This window comes from Nicotiana tabacum, chromosome 16, assembly GCF_000715075.1.
Source record: "Nicotiana tabacum cultivar K326 chromosome 16, ASM71507v2, whole genome shotgun sequence".
NCBI lineage: Eukaryota > Viridiplantae > Streptophyta > Magnoliopsida > Solanales > Solanaceae > Nicotiana > Nicotiana tabacum.
In genome coordinates, this window is record NC_134095.1 from 5,709,362 (window position 1) to 5,736,127 (window position 26,766).

At 36.9% G+C, this 26,766-nt stretch overlaps 1 protein-coding gene across 1 annotated transcript; it reads right to left on the reverse strand.

The window, feature by feature from the left end:
- Nucleotides 1-20,320: 20,320 nt before the first annotated feature.
- On the reverse strand, nucleotides 20,321-25,520 carry LOC107823598 (NEDD8-conjugating enzyme Ubc12). The gene is made up of 6 exons (XM_075232564.1): nucleotides 25,342-25,520; nucleotides 24,172-24,285; nucleotides 21,379-21,487; nucleotides 21,078-21,156; nucleotides 20,846-20,962; nucleotides 20,321-20,761 (listed from the first exon to the last, which is right to left on the reverse strand). The coding sequence occupies exons 2-6, from the start codon at nucleotides 24,278-24,280 to the stop codon at nucleotides 20,624-20,626; spliced, it is 552 nt and encodes a 183-aa protein (XP_075088665.1). The 5' UTR covers nucleotides 24,281-24,285; nucleotides 25,342-25,520; the 3' UTR covers nucleotides 20,321-20,623.
- Between the last annotated feature and the right edge of the window lie 1,246 nt (nucleotides 25,521-26,766).

A 26,766-nucleotide genomic window follows, 5' to 3' on the forward strand; every position in this document is an offset into this window, starting at 1 on the left:
CTAAAGGGATAATGACTCTCAAAATACCAAGTTGAGGGGGATAATTAAGACCGGACATAATTCGAGAAGGATACTAATAATTTGAATTAAGTTTAAAGGTGATTTAAGGTATTTTGTCAATAAATTAGTAAAAAATTTGGACGAACATTTTGTGATTGTGGGGGACAATAATTTTCTTTTTTTAACTTTTATAAAAACTTTATTGCTGGTAAAAAGCAATTTTGTAACAGAGATGTCTCCTCGGTTATTGAAGCAGTCAACAAGCCAATAAATATCTGCCACATAAGTAATTGTGGTCCCTACTCTCCGTTGCTCAGCTCAATTATTAGCTGATCAGATCAGTCAATCGTTACATCGGACTCAAATTTTATTTTTGAATTGAAAAGACTAAAAAAGGTTCATATTAAAACAGTAAGACAGTACATCTGATCCTTATTATGTGTCTCTTAACTCAACAACAACAACAATAACCCAATATAATCCCACTTAGGGGGGTTTGGATAAGGAGACTGTTTCCAAATAGACCCCCGACATCCTTCCCTCCAAGAACTTCCCACCTTCCTCTTGGGGAGACTCGAACTCACAACCTAATGCTGCTCGGTGGGCCGGGCCTGAACCGGACCGGACCGGGCCCGCGGTCCTAACGGGCCTGGTGGGCCTGGTGGGCCGGTCCTGGGTGGGCCGGTCTTGGTGGGCCTCTGAGCCCGTCACGGGCTGGTCTCCATGGTTGAGCCCACGAGCCCGGGACCGTTTGGCCCGGGACCGGCAGGCGGGCCTGGGCCGGTCCTGGCGGGCCTGGCGGGCCCAACGGCTATTTTAAAAAAAAAAAAAAAAAAAAAAAAAAAATCAAACGGCCATATTTAAAATCTAGCCGTTTGGGCTGAAAATATGACCGTTTTTTAAGTTAAAAAAATGGCCATTTGGCCCCCAAACTTTATTTTAACCCCAAACTTTATATAATTACACTTTTCCCCATTTCTCAACTATAAATACCCCCTCATTCTTTCATTTTTATTCACCAATTCATCAATATCTCTCAATATCTCTCAATCTCTCTCAATCTCTCTACTACAATTACTTAATTTATTGTTGAAATTTCGTGAAAAATTGTGAAGTTGTTGAATTGAAGTTTTCAAGTGTTCAACGATTTTCAATTTTCAAGAAGTTGTTCGGCAATCCGGTAAACTCGTTTCAACTCTTACGTTTTTATAATATATTTTTGTGTGGTTTAGTTTGCATAATTATAATTAATATGGCATTTACTTTGAAAAAAATGTTTGGTAAAGGAAAAGATAAAACCGGTGAAAGTAGTGGCCAACCAACTACCCTTCCCCCGGCTCCCCGACCTAGAAAAGATAAGCAAGTTGAAAGTAGTCGCCAACCTAGACGTCCTCCTCCTTCCGTAATTCTTGATAGTGATCACCCTTGTTTTCAATTTACCGATAGTGAATTTTATCATAATGTTGCACCAGGTGATAGATTAGATGATGAAATTATGAATGCTCTTTATCCTAATGAAACCATCTTAGAAAATAATGAGGAAAATGAGGATGATGATGAAACTCAAGCACCGGATTTAGATGATACACCTACTAGTCCTCTTAATAACCCAAGTGATGCACCGGTCGACCCACCTGTAGAAACTCCTACTTTTAATAGAGAACCTGCTAAACGCTTAGAAACATCATTAGTTTGGAATTTTTTTACTCAAGTAAGAGAAAAAAATAAGGCTAAGTGTAAAACTTGTGGGAAATTAATGTCGCATAAATATGTAGGAGACCGTAGCGGCACAGGTAGTTTGACTAGGCACATAAAAACACACCCTAGAGATAAGGCTAGATTTTTTCAAATGAAAGCGCATCTAGAGGGGACAAGTGTAGATTCTGCGATTAACCCTAGTACAGGTTCAAATCTAGTTCAACCAGGAATTAACACTGTCACTGGAGGTATTTTATATTACGATCCAAATAGAGATCGTGAAGAATTAGCAAAGATGATTACTGTTATGTGCTTACCTTATACTTTTGCTTCTAATCCTAATTGGGTTCATTATATTAGAAGAGTGTTTAATCCTACTTATAAAGGTTGGCCTCGCGCAACAGTTAAGAGTGATATTTATAAATTCAAACATGAATATGAACAATATTTGCGTTATTTATTTACTCATATACCTAATCGGATTTCTATTACTACTGATATTGGTAGAAGTGGTAATGATTGTGATTACCTAACTGTTACAAGTCATTGGATAGATGAAGAATGGATAATGCAAAAACGCATAATTGCATATAGAATAATTAATTCGCGTCACACAGGTAAATTTATAGCTAACACTGTTGCAGATATTTGTAGATATTTTTGCTTTAGCGATAAAATAATGGCAATTTCAATGGATAATGCTTCTAGTAACACCAGTGCTATAGGCATGCTTACAACAACACTAAATCCTGCATTTACTAATATTTTCCATGTTAGATGTATTTGTCATATTTATCATTTAATTGTCGGTGATGGTATGCGAATATTAAACATAGAAATTGAAAAGGTTAGAATGGCTCTTAATTGGCTTTTTTATTCAAACCGTAGAAGTAGACTTAGAGAGTATTTTAAAAAATGTGATGAATATGGCCTTAGAGAAAGAAAGGTTCCTAAACCTTGCCCGACTAGATGGAATTGTATGTACGAAAGTTTAGTAGTAGCATATGAATATAGAAACCCAATTAATGCAACGTTTAATTCTCGGGTAGGTGGTGAAGATGATGATGAAATGCTTACCACTCAAGATTGGACTAATGTTAAAATTCTTTTAGATTTTTTAGAACATTTTCAAATTGCAACAAATGCATTTTCTGGGCAATATTATCCTACTATTTCAAACTGTTTAGTTTATATTGCAGCACTATCTGATTTGTTTGTTGAATTTAGTGAGGGTGGGGATATTTATGAACTTGCTATAAATGAAATGAAACAAAAGTTTAAAAAATATTTTTTTCCTATCCCTCCTATTTATGGTCTTGCTGCAATGCTAAATCCTACAATGAAATTGGGAGGTCCTCATTTTTGGTATTCAAATATTTATAAGGCTTTAGATCTTTCAAATGAGGAAATTGCGACACTTGCAGATGCAAAAGCTTCAATTAAGATTAACGCTCAAACAGTTTATAATGCTTATCAACTTGCCTTAGAGCATGCTAGGCCAACTATTCCAACCCCTACTTCGTCTAGCTCACAATCCTCTAAAAGAGTTGCGGGCTTAAAAGCTCTTAAATCTTGGACGGAGTTCAGGGGTCTCAAGGTGAAAATTATGATGAAACTTCACATCTAAATGAGCTTCAAGTTTATTTGTCTCAGGGACTTGAAAAGGAGAATCCAGACGGCTCTTTTGATCTTTTGGAATGGTGGAAGGCAAGGGAAAAACATTTTCCTGTTCTTGCAAGGATGGCTCGGGATATTTTATCAATTCAAGCTTCAACTGTTGCATCAGAGAGCGCTTTCAGTCAAGCAAGACTGCAAATAGGTGATCATAGAGCGTCTATGAGGGATAGCTTGGAAAAATCAGTATTGTTTAGAGATTGGATCCGCTCGGAAAGAAGAAACTTTGGAATTGCAGAAGCACAACCGGCGATAGATGAAGCTTATGAAGAAATGATAGCGGAACTTACGGAGGATTCGGCTTCGCCCGGAAGTGGTGATGAACAAGCTTCTTTTCCACCACCACCAACGCAACCTCCTCCGAACCTTGAAGGATTTATGAGATTTGTTAGAGATAATACATAGAATAATATGTAACTTGTATTTTGGCACATCTTCCTTAGTTTTTTCCTTCTAATGGTGGTATTAGTACCTTGTTGTGCTCATTCCATTGGGGGAAGGATGACTAAGAAAGATATGTCATTTTTTGGTAATAAAATTTATTGCTTCTACCCATGAGCTTCTTTTCGCAATATTTCTTTGTCTATACTTAGAATTATTTATATGCTACAATATATACATAATATACAATATATATACTACAAGAAAATATATTTATAAGATACAATATATACATAAGATACAATATATATACTACAAGAAAATATATAAGAGAATATATATACATAAGATACAATATAATATACTACAAGAAAATATATTATGCTACAATATATACATAATATACAATATATATACTACAAGAAAATATATAAGAGAATATATATACATAAGATACAATATAATATACTACAAGAAAATATATTATGCTACAATATATACATAATATACAATATATATACTACAAGAAAATATATTTATAAGCTACAATATATACATAAGATACAATATATATACTACAAGAAAATATATAAGAGAATATATATACATAAGATACAATATAATATACTACAAGCAAATATATAAGAGAATATATATACATAAGATACAATATAATATACTACAAGCAAATATATTATGCTACAATATATACATAATATACAATATATATACTACAAGAAAATATATTTATAAGCTACAATATATACATAATATACAATATATATACTACAAGAAAATATATAAGAGAATATATATACATAAGATACAATATATATACTACAAGAAAATATATTATGCTACAATATATACATAATATACAATATATATACTACAAGAAAATATATAAGAGAATATATATACATAAGATACAATATAATATACTACAAGAAAATATATTATGCTACAATATATACATAATATACAATATATATACTACAAGAAAATATATTTATAAGCTACAATATATACATAAGATACAATATATATACTAAAAGAAAATATATAAGAGAATATATATACATAAGATACAATATAATATCAAGAAGTGATATTTATGCATGACAATTTAGTGTTTTACTATTGTTTTGTTATTTTCTTTTTCGTCAAGCACTTTAATAATTAGATATACATATATACTACATATTAATATAGCCATGATACTACAAGAAATTGTCTTTAAAAAAAAAAAAAAAACCCGCTAGGCCCGCGAAGCCCACGAGCCCGGCCCGTTAAGCACAGGACCATGTGGGCTTAGGCCCGTCACGGGCCGGTTCCACCCATTAGGCCCACGAAGACCGGGACCGCCAGGCCCGGGACCGCCAGAGCCCGGGACCACGAAGCCCGGGACCGCGAGGCCCGGCCCGTTAGGCCCACTAAGGCCCGGGCCCGGGACAAAATACAGCCCTAAAAAGTTATAAAAAATATATAGTTTGAAATTAATTATTTTGGCTGTAATTTTTTATATAAATCTAAATTACGGTACTCTAAAAATATTTTTTTCACAGATTTTACCTAAAAAAGTAAAAATACAAAGTTGAAATAAATAGTCATTGCATCAAAAGAAGAAATAAAAAGAGTGTAAAATTACAAGAAATAAAACGAATCACTTGCATTATACTGCAATTGTACACTCTTTATTTCTTCCTTGATGCAATGACTATTTATGAACTACCTATAAATTTGTATGTAAGTGCACGATACAAATTAAGAGAAAGCTGACATCGAATCAAGAAAGAATCACTTCGGACAATTAGACTAAGCTTCCCCCTTCTCTCTCTTTTCAACTGTGTATTTTTACTTTTTTTAGGTAAAATCTGTAAATATAAATATATATATATAGCACCGTAATTTAGAGCTATATAAAAAATTATAGCCAAAATAATTAATTTCAAACTATATATTTTTTATAACTTTTTAGACGACTTGACTATTTATTTTAATTGTATAAATATTTATTTTCAGGTTAAATTCAAAAAAAAGAGTTAGCTAAAACTTTATTATTTTTGGCAAAATAAAAATATTTAGCCTAAATAATGTAGTTCTATCCAAGTTTTATTATAATTATATTCGAAAAAAATTATCTAAAAAGGTAATATTCTTAAAAAGGTAAAAATATATTTTATTTTTTAAAAAAATATCACATATACAGAAAAATTTACGTGACAGGCGAGTGCACCCATACTTTTTGTTATATCAGCGTCTAAAGGGATAATGACTCTCAAAATACCAAGTTGAGGGGGATAATTAAGACCGGACATAATTCGAGAAGGATACTAATAATTTGAATTAAGTTTAAAGGTGATTTAAGGTATTTTGTCAATAAATTAGTAAAAAATTTGGACGAACATTTTGTGATTGTGGGGGACAATAATTTTCTTTTTTTAACTTTTATAAAAACTTTATTGCTGGTAAAAAGCAATTTTGTAACAGAGATGTCTCCTCGGTTATTGAAGCAGTCAACAAGCCAATAAATATCTGCCACATAAGTAATTGTGGTCCCTACTCTCCGTTGCTCAGCTCAATTATTAGCTGATCAGATCAGTCAATCGTTACATCGGACTCAAATTTTATTTTTGAATTGAAAAGACTAAAAAAGGTTCATATTAAAACAGTAAGACAGTACATCTGATCCTTATTATGTGTCTCTTAACTCAACAACAACAACAATAACCCAATATAATCCCACTTAGGGGGGTTTGGATAAGGAGACTGTTTCCAAATAGACCCCCGACATCCTTCCCTCCAAGAACTTCCCACCTTCCTCTTGGGGAGACTCGAACTCACAACCTCTCGGTTGGAAGTGGAGATTGCTTACCATCAGAGCAACCCCTCTTGAGCTCCTTAACTCAAATATTATAAACAAATTTAATTTATTTAAACGATTAATGTTTGAAGACCAGAAAAGACGGAAAGAAATACATCCTAGGTAGCAAAGATAAATTAGTGGATCGTCTCCGTAAAAAATTACATTAATGTCTTAACATACAAAGTAAAAATTGCATGGGGCGCCCTATTTGTGTCACGACCCAAACTGAAGGGCCATGACTAGCACCCGACCACACTTGCCGAGCACCAACGTACATTTCATCTAACCTTCATTATTATCTTTTAAGGCTGACGAGATCAATATAAATGGTAGACCTAGATCATGGACAACCAGCAATAAAATATGACGGCATGAACATACATAGCAGGGGATGACCAGACAATCAAGAAACTACGTATAAGGTATGAGCTACCTCGCTACTATGAAAGACTATACAACAAAAACTAGCCGACAAGGCATACCAAACTATACATGAGACGACACCTGTCTATGAGCCTCTAAAAGAACATAAGTGTTGCAACATAGCCGGAACAGGGCCCCGACATACCCATAATGTCTATAACAAAAATTGCATACCAAGACCAAGGCAAGTCCGGAGAAGGGATCTCGCCAATCACCGCTGAACTGGACAGTCTACTGTGGTGGGGGAGCTGCACCTGCTTGTCTATCAGGACCTGCAGCACGACATGCAGCGTCCACAAATAAAAGGACGTCAGTACGAATAAAGTACTGAGTATGTAAGGCAAGGAACCATAAATGCGATCAGTAATGTAAGCAAGGATAGAAAATATACAACATGTAACATCTTAGTACCTCTGAGGGCTACTTACATGAAATGCATGATACATATGTATAAATACATAAACCTTTAAAGTATTCGCCTCTGTGGGCATCATTATCATCATATTGTACCCGGCCATAATAGGCTCGGTAGAATCATACCCGGCCACGTGGAGCTCGGTAAAACCCAACTGATCAGTGGTTGCACAATAGGTGCCGTACCCGGCCAACTATAGCGTGGCTCGGTAGAGTAAAATAGATACATATATATAATGCATGCTCGACTCATGGAATCACATTCTAAACCTTTCGGAGTGACGTAAGGTCGGTATCCTCTATACACGTTATTAGGACTAACTCTTCACTATGAACCTTATAAGATTTAGGAAGTACGAACAACATTGATAACATAAGAATAAGAGAAGTAACATTAACATCAATCGTTCCATAAGAGGGAAAACAATGTAAGTACTGCTAGCTTCTAAGAGTAGAGTATCTTGGAAGCTCGTTCATTACATTATGTACAATCGGAGTCGTGCAAAAGAAGGAAAGAGATAGCCTCACATACCTTGTATATACTGCCCCAATCTCAAGCTATGCAATTGTCAAAACTCCTTAGTCTACAATAAGAGAAACGATACTATCGTTATCATTTAAGCGTCATAACTATTATGTATCGACCACAACTTATTTTACGATGAAACGGACAATACCTCCCCTATATATATGACCTCACACCATTCAAAACAGTCACCAAACAGCCCAAACAACATCAATAATAAACATATTGAGCCTCCCAAAATAGTCCACACATAGCCTAATCACTCCATACATACGACGACCACCGTAGTCGTGTCAAACAACCTGGAAATGTTACGAATAACTATCAGCCCATAACCCTACATATATATGGTGTTTCTCCACACCCTTCCTCCTCCAAAACTCCACAAGATAGTAGTAAAATACGCAGCCCAACAACAACGCAAAACAGTCCACAAAACAATAACATTACTTCCAAGCCTTTCGATATATATTTCACAAGTTCTAGCTTCAATGGCTTAGCTGCAACTTGGATAATCTTAAATACATATAGAGTAAGAGGTTCCTTACCTTTATACAGAAAGAACAACTCCAATTTGACCTTAAATTTCCATGAAATATCCCTCCAATGCTGCCACAACAACAAAAAAGCGAAACTAGCGATCAATTAGTGTTTTTCGGCACTAGAATCACTTTAGAAGGCTTGAAATCACCTAGGATTGATATTAAGAACATGAGGGAGTATTTACAGAACATAAACCCTTTAAAACAACCTCCCACACGAGCTGAAACGACACAAAAATGAGCAACAACAAGAAGAACAAGAGACTTACTAGCGCCACAGAATTCCCGACACTTGATTTGTGTTGTTTGCCCTTTTTTGGGTCTTGAATCTTGAGAGAACCTTGAGAGGATGTTCCTAGGATTCTAAGGTCTGAAAATAGTGAAAAGAAATGACTTAAAATGGGTTGGAGTCATCCTATATAGGTCCAAATATCTTAAACCGACTTAGTGGGCCCCATAGAGAGGTGCTTGGCGCAGTCTCGCGAAAACGCGAATATCTCTCTACTCCGAGATCGTATCGATGAACGGTTTAAAGTGTTGGAAACTAGACTCCTAGATCTTTAATTTGGTTGGTAGATAACCCCGTAATTCCTTGTAAATTATGAGAAAATATTAGAAACATTTGACCCAATGTTTAAGTAAAATTATGAACCTAAGTTGCGACAACTTTTGTCGACTTTTGTTTCATAACTCGTTTGACTTCAAGACTTATGATACGGATATTATATGATTAAAATTCCTTAATAAATGACCTCTTGAGTGTATTAAGCACCGCTAGATTACCTGAAAATACGAGTTACAACATCCTTGATTCGTTTAACTTCTAATACTGGTTAATCACCCTGATACACTCTTGTATCACTTAAGACCAATAGGATTGACTTCTTATCATCTAAAAGATAATTCCTTCTTGGATTTATGTTAACTAATATATGGCATGAACTAACACATGTGGATATGGGTTGTAACACCCTCCCCCCTTAGGAACATTCGTCCTCGAATGTAAGGGTTTATGGGGAGTTTAAATCATCGTGGATTCCAATGGAAATTTCCGATCAATTTTCCCCTATAAAATGGTCACTAGCAAAACTTGCATGTAATTAAGCCCAACATATGGCTTCACAAGGCTACACAAAGCATTATGCGTATTTACATTATCTACATATCACCATTTTGTATTAAGGAGGAGTATTCTCAAATTATTGCTTACCTCATAGAGTCGTTTCTTCTTCCAATGTATCCTGTCTTCCACCAGCATTCTTGTTATCTTCATTCTGGAATAAGTAAGGGTATTTAGACTTCATCTCCTCTTCTGCTTCCCATGTCATTTCTTCCATATTTTTGTTCCTCCATAATACTTTGACGGAAGCTACATCTTTTGTTCTCAGCTTGCGGACTTGCCGATCTAATATCGCCACTGGCACTTCTTCATATGATAGGTCCTCTGTAACTTGTACATCTTTGATAGGGATGACTCGAGAAGGGTCTCCAATACATTTTCTCAACATAGATACATGGAATACCGGGTGGACAAATTCCAATTCGGATGGCAATTCTAACTCATAAGCAACCTGTCCAATCCGTCGAAGAATTTTATACGGCCCGATATACCTTGGACTCAGCTTACCTTTCTTCCCAAAACGCATAATACCCTTCATTGGTGAGATCCTCAGGAAAACCCAATCACCAACCTCAAACTCTAGATCACGACGTCGGACATCAGAATAAGATTTTTGCCTGCTTTGTGCCGTCCTCAATCGCTCCTGTATCACTTTCACCTTCTCAATAGCTTGGTGAATCAAATCTGGCCCATATAATTCTGTTTCACCGACTTCGAACCATCCAACTGGTGATCTACATCTCCTCCCGTATAGTGCCTCATATGGGGCCATTTTAATACTGGAATGGTAGCTATTGTTATAGGCGAATTCTATGAGTGGAAGATGATCATCCCAATTCCCCTTAAAATCTAGAACACATGCTCGTAGCATATCTTCCAGTGTCTAAATGGTACGTTCAGCCTGTCCGTCAGTCTGCGGATGAAATGCAGTGCTGAGATTTACCTGTGTGCCTAAACCCTTCTGGAAAGACCTCCAAAAGTTAGCCGTAAATTGAGCTCCTCGGTCTGATATAATAGATATGGGCACACCATGAAGCCTAACAATCTCCTTGATATACAACTTTGCATAATCTTCAGCCGTGTAAGTTGTCTTCACTGGCAGAAAATGGGCACATTTTGTAAGTCGATCAATTATCACCCAGATGGAGTCAAACTTATGATAAGAGCGAGGTAATCCAATAATGAAGTCCATATTAATCACCTCCCACTTCCAGGTCGGAATCTCTATATTTTGAAGCAATCCACCGGGTTTCTGATGTTCTATCTTTACTTGTTGACAATTGGGACACTGGGCTACAAATTCTGCAATAGACTTCTTCATATTATCCCACCAATATTGCTCTTTGACATCATGATACATCTTTGTCGAGCCGGGATGGATGGAATATCGGGATTGATGAATCTCATTCATAATCTTCTCTCGCAACCCTGCCACATTAGGCACACACAATCGGCTCTGGTATCTCAGTGCCCCATCTTTTCCGATCCCAAAAGCCATACTTTTACACTGTTGAATGCTTTCTCTTAATCGTACTAAGATAGGATCTTCATATTGTCGTGCTTTTACCTCGGCTACCAAAGACGATTCTGATGTATTCTGTACAGTAACACCTACATCATCAGAGTCTAACAATCTGATTCCCATATTGGCTAGCTGATGAAGCTCTTTAATCAACCCCCATCTACCTGCCTCAATATGTACTAAGCTTCCCATTGATTTACGGCTGAGAGCATCTGCCACAACATTGGCTTTACCAGGATGATACAATATCTCGACGTCGTAGTCTTTCAATAATTCAAGCCACCTACGCTGCCTCAAATTCAACTCTTTCTGCTTGAAGATGTATTGTAAACTCTTGTGATCTGTGTAGATGTCAACATGGATGCCGTATAAGTAGTGCCGCCATATCTTCAAAGCATATATTATTGCAGCCAATTCCAAATCATGGGTTGGATAATTCTTTTCATGCTTCTTCAATTGTCTTGATGCATAAGCAATCACATTCCCACGCTGCATCAATACGCACCCCAAACCTATACCTGAGGCATCACAATATACCACATAACCTTCTGTTCCTTCAGGAAGAGTGAGCACTGGTGCAGATGTCAATCGATTCTTCAACTCCTGAAAACTACGTTCACAAGTGTCAGACCACTGGAATTTGGTAGCTTTTTGTGTTAACTTAGTCAATGGTGATGATATAGAGGAAAATCCTTCTACAAACCGCCTATAATATCCTGCTAGCCCTAGGAAGCTGCGGACTTCTGATGGTGTTGTAGGTCTCGGCCAATTCTTTACTGCATCGATCTTCTGAGTGTCGACACTAATACCCTCATCAGATATCACATGGCCAAGGAATGCTACTGAGTTCAGTCAGAATTCACATTTGGAGAGCTTAGCATATAACTTACGATCCTGAAGCGTCTGTAATACTATCCGCAAGTGGTCCGCGTGTTCCGCCTCCGAACGAGAATACACTAGAATGTCATCAATGAATACAATCACGAACACATCAAGATAGGGCCTGAATATAGTATTCATGAGATCCATAAAAGCTGCTGGGGCATTTGTTAGCCCGAACGACATCACCAAGAACTCAAAGTGCCCATATCTTGTCCGGAAGACTGTCTTTGGAATATCTTTCTCCCTAACCCTTACCTGATGATACCCTGAACGTAAATCAATCTTGGAGAAATACTTGGCACCCTGGAGTTGGTCAAACAGGTCATCAATTCTTGGAAGTGGATACTTGTTCTTTATAGTAGACTTATTCAACTGTCGATAGTCGATACACATCTGTAACGACCCGTCTTTCTTCCGCACGAATAGGACTGGTGCACCCCAAGGTGAAGTGCTAGGACTAATAAAGCCCTTATCTAGCAAGTCCTTCAACTGCACCTTTAACTCTCGCAACTCTGCCGGGGCCATTCTGTATGGAGGAATAGAGATCGGTTGAGTGTCAGGCAACACATCAATGCTAAACTCAATCTCCCTTTCAGGAGGAAGGCCTGGGAGTTCATCTGGGAAAACATCTGGGAATTCGTTGACCACAGGGATTGATTGTAAAGTAGGCGGTTTCGCCTCCGCATCCCTAACGCGAACGAGATGATAAATGTAACCTTTTGAGATCATTTTCCTTGCCTTAAGATAGGAAATAAACCTACCTTTCGGTGTAGCAATGTTCCCTTTCCATTCAATGACGGGTTCACCCGGAAATTGGAACCTAACCATCTTCGTACGACAGTCAACATTTGCATAGCATGAGGCCAACCAGTCCATTCCCATTATCACATCAAAATCAACCATTTCTAACTCAAATAAATTTGCCGAGGTTTGACGACTACAAATCATCACAGTGCAACCTCTATATACCCTTCTAGCAATCACAGAATCTCCTATCGGAGTAGATACCGCGAGGGGTTTACTTATCAATTCAAGTTCAATGCCAAACTTATTAGCCACAAAGGGTGTAACATATGATAATGTAGATCCCGGATCAATCAACGCATATACATCATAAGAAAACACAGATATAATACCTGTAACAACATCTGGAGACGACTCGAGATCCTGTCGACCTACTAGAGCATAGGTTCGATTTTGAGCACCACTCGAACTCGGCACTGCACCTCTACCCCTACCACGACCTGTCGACTGCTGAAAACCCCGTGCTGGAGGTCGAACTGATGAGGAAGAACCAGACACAGATCCAGTCGGCTGAGCCATACCATCACCTCCTCTATTAGGACACTCCCGCATCATATGGCCAGGCTGCCCGCACAAATAGCATGCATCAGAACCTCGACGACACAATCCAAAGTGGGCCTTGCCGCACTGATCACAATGTGGTGTTGGGGGTCTCATCTGACTAGTATCCCTGTGATGTTGCGAGCCAGATGCCCGCGAACTCTGACCTGGACCAGAATAGGATCGATCATATCGAGGCCTCTGAAACTGTGGAGGAGCACTAGCTACAGGTGGCGCCGAACTCCTCGAAAACTGTGGCCTGATGCTGCCTCTGAAGTCATCAGAATACCCTGCAAATCTCGCCCTCTTATGCTGGCCTCTATCCTTCTCCCTAACTGCCCTCTGCTGGCGCTTACGATCCTCTAGGGTCTGGGCATAAGCTTGAATACGGGAAATATCCATGCCCTCCACCAAGGAGGCTGTCGTACACTCATTTATTAGATGTGGTCCCAACCCATTCACGAACATATGCACCCTATCACTCATCTCGGCCACCATATGGGGAGCATACCTTGCCAAAGAATCAAACTGCATACTGTACTCTCGCACACTCATATTACCTTGTCTAAGGTTCAAGAACTTATCAGCTCTAGCTCGTCGTATCTCAACTGGCAAGTAGTGACGAAGAAATGCCTCAGAAAATTCCTTCCACACAGCTGGAGGAGGGTTCGGACCCCTGGATCTCTCCCAACTATCATACCAGAGAACCGCTAAATCCCGTAACCGATAAGAAGCCAACTCTACTGCCTCTGTATCACTAACATGCATAACCCGAAGTGTACGATGAACCTGGTCAATAAAAGTCTGTGGGTCCTCCTTGGGGTCTGATCCGATAAACACTGGAGGGTCTAAATTAATAAAATCACGAACTCTTGTACTAACTGGTTTCTCAGCAACACATGTATTCTGCCTCTGAGCCTGAGCAGCTACCAAGCTAGTCAATAACTGCAAAGCACTCTGCATATCCTGGTCTGGAGTGCCAGACGGAGGAACTGGAGGCGCTGGGTGCCTTCTAATATCCTCTGGAGGAGATGGAGTAGATGAGGTATGAGAGGGCATCTCACTTTGAGCCTCACTTTGTCCTGCTCTGACTTGGGGCACCTGACTGGTACCCTCTCCCGCTACTGTATCAAGACGTCTACTAATCGTTTGCTTCCTAATCGAAGGCAGCACTGAAAAAAATAAGGTGAATATTAGAGAAGAATACTTACGACTCAACTCTACGCACGATCTAGATTCAGGAAGAAGGTAACAACCCTAGATGTCATGTAGCCTCCTGATTATAAATGTGGCGCGCTACACATCCATAATCAAGACTCTACTAGACACGACTCATAGACAACCCCTAGGACAGACTTGCTCTGATACCAAGTTTGTCACGACCCAAACTGAAGGGTCATGACTAGCACCCGACCACACTTGCCGAGCACCAACGTACATTTCATCTAACCTTCATTATTATCTTTTAAGGCTGACGAGATCAATATAAATGGTAGACCTAGATCATGGACAACCAGCAATAAAATATGACGTCATGAACATACATAGCAGGGGATGACCAGACAATCAAGAAACTACGTATAAGGTATGAGCTACCTCGCTACTATGAAAGACTATACAACAAAAACTAGCCGACAAGGCATACCAAACTATACATGAGACGACACCTGTCTATGAGCCTCTAAAAGAACATAAGTGTTGCAACATAGTCGGAACAGGGCCCCGACATACCCATAATGTCTATAACAAAAATTGCATACCAAGACCAAGGCAAGTCCGGAGAAGGGATCTCGCCAATCACCGCTGAACTGGACAGTCTACTGTGGTGGGGGAGCTGCACCTGCCTGTCTATCAGGACCTGCAGCACGACATGCAGCGTCCACAAATAAAAGGACGTCAGTACGAATAAAGTACTGAGTATGTAAGGCAAGGAACCATAAATGCGATCAGTAATGTAAGCAAATATAGAAAATATACAACATGTAACATCTTAGTACCTCTGAGGGCTACTTACATGAAATGCATGATACATATGTATAAATACATAAACCTTTAAAGCATTCGCCTCTGTGGGCATCATTATCATCATATTGTACCCGGTCATAATAGGCTCGGTAGAATCATACCCGGCCACGTGGAGCTCGGTAAAACCCAACTGATCAGTGGTTGCACAATAGGTGCCGTACCCGGCCAACTATAGCGTGGCTCGGTAGAGTAAAATAGATACATATATATAATGCATGCTCGACTCATGGAATCACATTCTAAACCTTTTGGAGTGACGTAAGGTCGGTATCCTCTATACACGTTATTAGGACTAACTCTTCACTATGAACCTTATAAGATTTAGGAAGTACGAACAACATTGATAACATAAGAATAAGAGAAGTAACATTAACATCAATCGTTCCATAAGAGGGAAAACAATGTAAGTACTGCTAGCTTCTAAGAGTAGAGTATCTTGGAAGCTCGTTCATTACATTATGTACAATCGGAGTCATACAAAAGAAGGAAAGAGATAGTCTCACATACCTTGTATATACTGCCCCAATCTCAAGCTATGCAATTGTCAAAACTCCTTAGTCTACAATAAGAGAAACGATACTATCGTTATCATTTAAGCGTCATAACTATTATGTATCGACCACAACCTATTTTACGATGAAACGGACAGCACCTCCCCTATATATATGACCTCACACCATTCAAAACAGTCACCAAACAGCCCAAACAACATCAATAATAAACATATTGAGCCTCCCAAAATAGTCCACACATAGCCTAATCACTCCATACATACGACGACCACCGTAGTCGTGTCAAACAACCTGGAAATGTTACGAATAACTATCAGCCCATAACCCTACATATATATGGTGTTTCTCCACACCCTTCCTCCTCCAAAACTCCACAAGATAGTAGTAAAATACGCAGCCCAACAACAACGCAAAACAGTCCACAAAACAATAACATTACTTCCAAGCCTTTCGATATATATTTCACAAGTTCTAGCTTCAATGGCTTAGCTGCAACTTGGATAATCTTAAATACATATAGAGTAAGAGGTTCCTTACCTTTATACAGAAAGAACAACTCCAATTTGACCTTAAATTTCCATGAAATATCCCTCCAATGCTGCCACAACAACAAAAAAGCGAAACTAGCGATCAATTAGTGTTTTTCGGCACTAGAATCACTTTAGAAGGCTTGAAATCACCTAGGATTGATATTAAGAACATGAGGGAGTATTTACAGAACATAAACCCTTTAAAACAACCTCCCACACGAGCTGAAACGACACAAAAATGAGCAACAACAAGAAGAACAAGAGACTTACTAGCGCCACGGAATTCCCGACACTTGATTTGTGTTGTTTGCCCTTTTTTGGGTCTTGAATCTTGAGAGAACCTTGAGAGGATGTTCCTAGGGTTCTAAGGTCTGAAAATAGTGAAAAGAAATGACTTAAAATGGGTTGGAGTCATCCTATATAGGTCCAAATATCTTAAACCGACTTAGTGGGCCCCATAGAGAGGTGATTGGCGCAGTCTCGCGAAAACGCGAATATCTCTCTACTCCGAGATCGTATCGATGAACGGTTTAATGCGTTGAAAACTAGACTCCTAGATATTTAATTTGGTTGGTAGATCACCCCGTAATTCCTTGTAAATTATGAGAAAATATTAGAAACATTTGACCCAATGTTTAAGTAAAATTATGAACCTAAGTTGCGACAACTTTTGTCGACTTTTGTTTCATAACTCGTTTGACTTCAAGACTTATGATACGGATATTATATGATTAAAATACCTTAATAAATGACCTCTTGAGTGTATTAAGCACCGCTAGATTACCTGAAAATACGAGTTACAACATCCTTGATTCGTTTAACTTCTAATATTGGTTAATCACCCTTATACACTCTTGTATCACTTAAGACCAATAGGATTGACTTCTTATCATCTAAAAGATAATTCCTTCTTGGATTTATGTTAACTAATATATGGCATGAACTAACACATGTGGATATGGGTTGTAACAATTTGGTCGTCCCCATTTAACCTATACTCATTTTTTTTAAAAGTTTTAACTTGCACCCACTTTTTAAACAACTTCAGTCGCAGTTCTCCTCATCCTTCTCCTCCGTCGTTTTCTTCTTCTTCTTCTTCTTCTTCTTCTTCTTCTTCTTCTTCTTCTTCTTCTTCTTCTTCTTCTTCTTCTTCTTCTTCTTCTTCTTCTTCTTCTTCTTCTTCCTTCTGTTGTTATTAGTGCTACTATGAAACTTCAATTCATGGGATGATTGCTATAAGTATGTTTATCAGATTATTTAAAAATAAATTATAAATAATTATGTAAGATAGTAGACAATAATTTATGAATATTTTCACGTACGGAAAGTTTAAGGTCACACCTAGTGATTCTTTTTATGATAATTCTGTTCTTTTCACGTTTATTGTTTCCAAAATTTTATGATTTAGATATTGTTGGTAATCTGATTATTTTATAGTAGTTTGATTATGATAAAACTAATGAATCATAAACTGAAAAGTTTTTACAAATGAACTAAATAACTTCAGCATTTTCTGCTGAAGTTTTTGAAATTTTTTTATGACAAAACTAATGAATCCAGGACAAAAAAATTTCAGCTTATTTAGTGTTGAAATTTTTACAAATGAACTAAATAACTTTAGCATCACAAAACTTCAGCTACTAGAATGCTTAAGTTCAGCAATTACAAATAAAAACTTCAGTAAATAGAGAACAAAACTTCAGCACTAGAATGCTTAAGTTCAACAATTACAAACAAAAACTTCAGCACACTTGGTTCAGTAATTTTTGCTACTTCAGGTCCGTCTACTAGAATGCTGAAGTTTTGCGTGATTGCCTTTGCTACTTCAGCCCCGTATGATAAATTGGGCAGAATTGCTGAAACCTGATAAGTTATATTAGGGGGATTTGCATTTATACCCGCTTTTTGGGTCACGTTTTAACTTGTGCCCGCTTTGCAAAAAAATTTGCAAGCGTACCCACTTTTTCGCGTAACTTCAGCATACGGGGCTGAAGTAGCAAAGACAATCACACAAAATTTCAGCATTCTAGTAGACAGGCCTGAAATAGCAAGTGTGTTGAACCAACTGTGCTGAAATTTTTGTTTGTAATTGCTGATCTTAAGCATAGTAGCTGAAGATTTGTTCTATATTTGCTGAAATTTTTGTTTGTAATTGCTGAACTTAAACATAGTAGCTGAAGTTTTGTTCTCTATTTGCTGAAGTTTTTGTTTGTAATTGCACTAAATAAGCTAAAAAAAATTGTCCTGGATTCATTAGTTTTGTCATTAAGCTTTTTCAAAAACTTCAGCAGAAGATGCTGAAGTTATTTAGTTCATTTATAAAAACTTCAGCACTAAATAAGCTGAAGTTTTTTTGTCCTGAATAAACTTTTTCAAAAACTTCAGCAGAAGACGCTGAAGTTATTTAGTTCATTTTGTAAAAACTTCAACTTTTTTCCTAGATTCATTAGTTTTGTCATAAAGCTTTTTCAAAAATTTCAACAGAAGATGCTGAAGTTATTTAGTTCATTTGAAAAACTTCAACACTAAATAAGCTGAAGTTTTTGAAAAAGGTTTCTAACATACTAGATAAATAATCAGATTGCCAACAGTATCTAAATCACAAATTTGGGAGAAATTCAAAAATAGCCAGATTTACAACTGGTTTTTCAAAAATAGCCCAATTTTAAAAGTAATCAAAATTTAGCCACTTTTCATGTAAAGATAAATTTGAGCGATAACACTGTTCAAAACCCGAAAAATACGCCAGTATATTATACTGGAGTTCCAGGATAAGTATGCTGGAACTCCAGCATAAGTACACTAGAATTCCAGCATAATATACTGGAGTTCCAGCAAGTATAATTGTCCAGTATAATATACTGGAGTTTGGAGCACCGGTGCTCCAGTCTCCAGTATATTATACTGGAGTCAGCAAAGTATACCGGTCCAGCATAATATGCTGGAGTTCATACACAGGTGCACCGAACTCCAGTATATTATGCTGGACCGGTCTCTGTTGCAGCAAAATAGTGGCTATTTTTCATTGACTTCATAAACACTGGCTATTTTTGAATGACCAGCCCGAAAATTGGCTATATCGTGCTATTTTTACCATAAATTTTGGAAACAATAAACGTGAAAAAAAACAAAATTATCATTGTCTACTAACTTACGTACGTGGAAATATTCACAAATTATTATCTACTAACTTACGTAATTATTTATAATTTGTTTTTAAATAATCTGATAAACATATTTATGATAATCATCCCATGAACTGAAGTTTTATAGCAGCACCAACAACAACAGAAGAAAGAAGAAGAAGAATAAAACGAAGGAGGAGGAGAAAGGGGGCTGAAGTTATTTAAAAAATGGGTACAAAAAAAAAATAAAAAATAAATGAATATAGGTTATTGGTCGTCCCATACAATTTTTACCACTAAATACGATCTTAGTCCAAAGGCCGAGAAAGGTATTCTTCAGTGTCCAAAGTTTAATATAAGTAAAATTAACCTGCCTTGGCCATGTTATCACTATTCTCGGATAAATTTGGGCAATTACACATTTAGCCAGCAGACCAAAAATAATTACATTCGTTGACCAACATTCAAAAAATATATATATAATATGTATATTTATATATTAATATACAAAAATACACAATTTGCCGACTATTATTTTTTTGGAGTGGCTATATAATGCAATTTCCCAATAATTTTCCCGTTTTGACATCAAACCCCTGATAAAACAAGACTAATAGACTACCTACAACACAAAACACACAGCCCTAGTAATAACTCAAGAAATCTAATAAAAAAAACTGTTTTCCTTTTTTTGGGATCATGTCTACCTTGGAAAAAAGTAGTTGAACTAATAAGATAATTATCATGCTTGAATCTCCCATAGAATAAAAATTTCAGATTGTACACAAGTTAATCCAAAACATAGGTCTACACCATTGGTCTAACGCAATAAACTTGTCCAAAAACAAATTGCAAAGTTTACACTTGGCATACAGAATTTTTTTCTGGTCCGAGTTACATATATTTTAAGACATTTGAACCCATATTCTGTTGCAGAAAGACCACCTGAAATGATTTTGCACCCAAACTTTACAGAGTCCCAGAGTCCTCAAACTTCCACCATCAGCTTCTTCAATCAGTTGATTCAGAAGCAAAGACGTTACATACAGCGAGGAAAGAACGTTTGCCCAACATAGCCTCCATGCATTGCCCTTCTAACGTTGGACTCGAACAACTTTGGGTTGTCTCTTAATACAGCAGCTGCGTCATGATTGAGGGGATCCTCGTGATTCGGCTCCTGCAGAATATCACAAGTTCTAACTGCTAAATACTTTATATGAGTGACAGTGAAGTATCTTTATATCGAGATTAAGAAAAATACCGTGAACAGATGATATAAGCCATAGATAATGGTGTTAATGTTGAGCACAGGTTTCCAGTCTTCTCGAAGAATGTTGAGACACACATTTCCTTCTAAGTCAATATTAGGGTGGTAAACCTGCAAAAAAAAAAAAGAAAAAAAAAGAGGGCATTACAGTGATAACGGTAAGCTGTCCAAGAATAGACACAGTCTAGTAAGAAAATAAACAAGATAAGTATAACCAGTTACCCACCTTTGTCTTGCACTTAACCTTTGGGGCTTCATGAGGATACATTGGAGAAATACTGAATGAGAACGTAAATGTGCCACCCCTATATACAGGCAACAAAGAACAAATAATCAATAACATCATCACAGAAAGCTAATTTAAATTCACCAACATGCCCTGTTAATAAGAAAGCAGAAAGGCGTGAATAAAGTTAAAATAGCAAGACAGGAATTACTTCTTGAAAGTAAGAAACTTGAAGAATGAATGGTCTACAAAATTACTTGCACATCTTTTTGATAGGTAAGTTTGTAACAAAATTACTTACATATAATATCCTTCATCAGGCCGAATGGTGACTTCAAAGTTCATGAGGTCATCTTTTCCATTGGGAAATGATATGCTACATGTTTTCGGTAGATTTAGCTCACTTATATCTACAAGAAACAAGATACAAAGGTTTACTCATCATAATCTAGATGCAAAAAAATGACAGAAGATAGCAGAAAGTATGAGCTAGAGAAAATAAATGCATAGAAGTTAGGACAAAGAGATGCATCATACAAGTAGTTAAAGAATCCCTTTCAGATAGCTGCTAGCAAGTGAGGTTTTTTCAAGAGATTCTCCAATTCCTAAGAGGAGTCATTCAGTGATAAAAGGAAATAGAATAATAAATTTTCATGCTATAGTCTCGCATCAAGCAACAAAATATCTCTCTCGTGCACATATGTAATAGTCACAGCACACAGAAGACAGCAGTATGATTGAAAACTCGGATATAAAAAAGGTTCTGAAAAAATCAACACTTTGTCTCTAAGGATGAACCAGAGAAACAAAACAGTAGAAGAAAGATAGAAAATGGATTTAACCTCTGCTGTAATATATGGGAAATTTCTGGATAACCATGATTGATGTACGTGATATTAAGATGGCATCTTAAAAGTTAAAACTTTGCAGTGTGTTTAGCTGCTAAAGAGTGAGGGGGAAGAAGAAACTATGTCTATTCACTTGACAGTTTCTAAAAGAAAAACTTTGAGGTGGGCAACAAGATATCTTTGTAGACTTAATTCAACTTCTCAAATTTTTTACACCTAATTCAGATTTTCAAAATTTTATATTTATTTCATATCAAAATATGGAAAAACAGGGAAGGCAAATTTGTTGCAAAGAAAGAGGGATCAGCTTATGTGGAAGGTGTTACTTGTGCAAGGAAAATGGCGAGACAGTGAGTCATCTTCTATTACATTGCAAATTCGTACAGCAAATTCGGTGTAAGTTTCTTAACTTGTATGGATTCAATGGGTGATGCCAGCAAAGGTGAAACAAATGCTAAGCAGCTGGCAAAGTCAGAGGATGAACAAAGTGAAAAAGAAGAATTGGGGGCCTATTCCTTTATGTATATTTTGGAATGTTTGGCTCAGAGGGAACAGAAGATGTTTTGAGGAGAAGGAAGAGAACATTGTGTAGCTGAAGAACAGAAGCATTCTAAGTTTAGAAATTTGCTGATTTCTCTAATGATCTTGATGTAATGCTGGAGTTTCTGGTGTCTTTCCTATCTAGAGCTTTGTACTTTGTCTTTGTACCAGCTTGGTACTGAAAAGGGCAGCCCGGTACACGAAGCATCCCGCATTTACGCAGGATCCGGGGAAGGGCCGCACCCCAAGGGGTGTGATGTAGGCATGTCACCTTAATGCAAGCATCAATGGCTAATTCCATGACTCAAACATGTGACCCATATGTCACGGGGAGTAGCTTGGTACTGAGTTCTTATCAATAATACCTTTACTTATCAAAAGAAAAAAAGAAGAAACAGCGAAGGCACTGGTAAGTCCACCCCATCTTTATTACTGATCGGCGCTTCTATTTGTACCAACCCTCCTCGACCTCCTACCTTTTGCCTGTTTGATCAGGGAGGTACCTCATGAATGTGGTAAGAGGGTGTGACACACAGTGGATTTGATTCTACAAGTTTGGCAAGTAATAGGATGGGCCTGTAATGTTGTTGATTTTAACACCCTTGAATTAAGATGGAGAAGAACAGCATGAGGCAATAGTGGGAAGAGGATCAATGGAGAAAACAGGAGGACGACAAATCCAATCCCACTTGAACAAAAAATCAAGCAAAATCAACTGAAGACGTAAGAACTCAGCGCTGTTTCCATGAACTGATAGCCACCTACACTCCCTCCATGCCTGAGAGATTTTTCAAGTACTTCCAACACACAGTTTTTCATTTAGTTATTCATTGTGCATATACTTTCCGTAGTTCTTGAGACAAGTTATATGGAAGAAGAACGATTTAGTTTCCAAGAAAATATACATCACAAACATAAACCTTTTCAATAATTCTTAAGACCTATATCTTACTTTCTCCTTATTGGGTGCCAAAACCTTAGCAATAATTCTATCCTACCTGGATGTTTACTCTAAAACCATCACTTGGAACAAAGAGGCCCGTAAAGTTACTATAATATGGCCTGGAAGGAATACTTCCATAAGAATGTGGAGATCCAAGATCACTCATAGGTAAACAGGGTTTTGGAGCTCCTCCAACAAAAAAACAATGTACTACATTTGGCAACAAGGTGAACCGGAAAGAAGAAAGGAAACAGCTTGATTATTATTTTCTTGCCATCAGTCCAGTTACGACTCGATGTGCAAGTGAAAGTCATACTCAAAAGCTTGGGGATAGATTACTTCCTCCATTCAGTCCAATCTCAGGTTGGTAAAAAGAGTTGATGTGGTCTCAAGTCTCAACCAACCGAAAAGGAAAATGCAATCTAAGCCTTTTTTAAAAGTAAATGTACACTAACCCGTGTCATGTAATTTCCCCTCTTTCTTGCGTTCCACTTTTCAGTCCAACCAAGACAATCTAAGACTACTTCATGATATCTAGTTATCGAGTTGTCATGCAAGAAGCACGTAGTAAAATTATCTCACAAGATGCAAAATGGTTAAATCACTAGTTAACCTGTTAAAACTCAGGATATCTCACCAATAGAGGGCTATTGGTGACCAATCTGTCGTGCATAAAGCACTCACTAGAAACAACTTGCAAGATGCTAAATGGTTAAAGCACTAGTTAACTTAAAAGTTCAAGAGAAATAGAAAAAGAAACCACCTTTGTGAAGACGCAACTCTCCTGCACTTTGTTTCTTGACTGGTGGCTTTCCATTTGCATTCTCAGCTTGTTCTCTCTGCTTTTCTTTTACTTTAAACAACTTAATCATGGTCCCTACAAGAGAAAAAACATATAACATAACCGGAGCACGAAAGACCATTCAAAGTGCATGAAACTGTTTTCCCATCTTTTTTTCTTTTCTAACAACAATAACAACTTACAAACAAATAAAATTTGCTGCAGTTATATCAATAAAGACCGGAATATCATTTCTTTCCGTAACTTATAAAGATTTCAGGAGCACCTTCTGAATTGTGAAAATGGGTCTTCTGAACAATATTTACCTTAAAGTAAAAGAACAAAGAATGGTTCATTTTTTGTATTCTTAACTCTCAAGGTCACCTATTTATCCACTGGTAATTGGTAAAATTATTTAACCATACTACTCCTATTCAGTAAGAATTATCCTATTGATTTTAGCACAGGTAGGCTTGACAGAAGGACCTGTAACCAACTCTGGTCTATGAAAAAATGTCACATATACAAACAACTAGGCCTCAACCCCAAGAAAGTCGGGGTCGGCTATAGGAATCCTCCCAGACCATGTTGTCCCATTAAAGCTCATCTTATACCAATATCATACAAAATAAAAAAATGTCAAAAATCAAAAGAAAAATTAAGTTATATCGAACATCTTCATATTTGGGTACACATACAGCATAATTTTTTGACAAATAGTAAAACACCCATAAAAAAACTAACCAACATCTAAATATTTTAAAACCTAGCAGAACAAGCTATGACCCAAGTCAAAGACTCAAAACTTTAAGCTAATCAATAAGCAAATAGTCTTTGGAAAGTTAAATTGAAACAAACCCAGAAAATACTAACTATAATACAAGAAGAACAAACAGGAAAAACAATTAGCTCAGGTCAAAAGCACAATCAAGAACCAGAATTCATTGATAAAAAAAAAAAACTTGAAAACTCGTTGAAATAATCAGCAAAATAAAGGGTTTCCAAAAGATAAAAGCAACTGACAGTAAAATGGATCGATTATGCGATCTGGAAAAAAACAATCAAAGCATCAGAAAATCACTGAATCTACAAAAGGGTGTTATAACTATAAGTACATAAAAATAAAAATTATGCAAAAATAAAAAATGAAACCTGCTTAAGTGAGAAGGTACAAAAGAGCTGAAGAAAAAAGAGGATTTGTGTGATCTCAGGTTATCGTGAGAGGCAGCAAATGGGTTCTTTTCTTCTCTCTTATCGAATTGATGAGAGAGAATCTGAAGAAAGAAATACCCTGGACGCTAGTCCACCTTTTTATATTTCATTCTTGAACCACAATATAATTACCTCTTCTACAATAGTCAATGCATTCAACTTTTTCGGTTTTTGACAAAAATCATACTTAAATTATAGTTCAAAGCAACGTACATCCTTGTCTTATCCTAGTAAACAAAAATCATCCTTATACTATTTAAAAAGTTGCAAGAATCATCCTTTCGTTAAATTTTATCACAAAAACTAACAATATCATCAAAAGACCATGTCCATCGCGTGCCTTTTCCCCTCAATTTTCCAATATTGTCCTTCCTACCCGATCATCTTCCACCTTTGCCAAAAAGGACTAAGACTTCAAAACTAGAAGTTTCTTTTCATATGAACTTCACATCCAACTGGTATGATAGTTGGAACTCTCCGATCTCATGCTATACTATTTCTTGCTACCTTCCTTTTGGAGAGGAAAGTGCAAAGCCTTTAAAAATAGTGGAAGAGTTTTGACTTTCTAAGCAGCATCATGTATTTCAATGCACGTACGGTAGATTTTGATATTCTATCTTTAATTTGAGGTGATGATGCAAGGTTTGTTTTTAAAATGTGACTCCAACTTCGGTTTAGCTCAACTATTGTGAAACCACTCACTCCGACAAATGGAAGAGAACTAATCTAGTTTCTGACTTTCAGGTTCTTAATTTAGAGCTAGAACCTTTTAATTTTTCTCATTTATAGGTAGACTAATAAAACTGACACAAAGAGAATCGACACCCTCATCAAAGCCCGACACAAATATAAGATTTTACATGATCATAATGCACTTCCACCTCAAGGTCGTGCCAATCTCTTGTTATCATCTGCTTGTTATAAGAAGACAATTTAAGGAGAAGTTATTTCAGTGTAGGCCATTTTTGTTCATTAAATAGCAGCAACTTTAAAGAAGAAATAAGCAGCACCTAGTTTATCCTGCTAGTTTTCTTGAAGAAGAAAAATAAGAAGAAAGGGAGGAAACAAAAATTAAGAAGGAAAAAGAAAACGGTCAGCACGTTCTTGGAAAAGTCGATTGGGCAGGAGAGACAATATTGAAAAATTGAGGGGAAAAGGCACGTGATGGACATGGTCTTTTGACGATGCTGTTAGTTTTTGTGATAAAATTTAATGGAAGGATGATTCTTGCAACTTTTTAAATAGTATAAGGATGATTTTTGTTTACTAGGATAAGACAAGGATGTACCCTTGGTTTGAACCATAGTTTAAGGATGATTTTTGCCAAAAACTCCAACTTTTCCATAAAAGGTATATATGTAAATT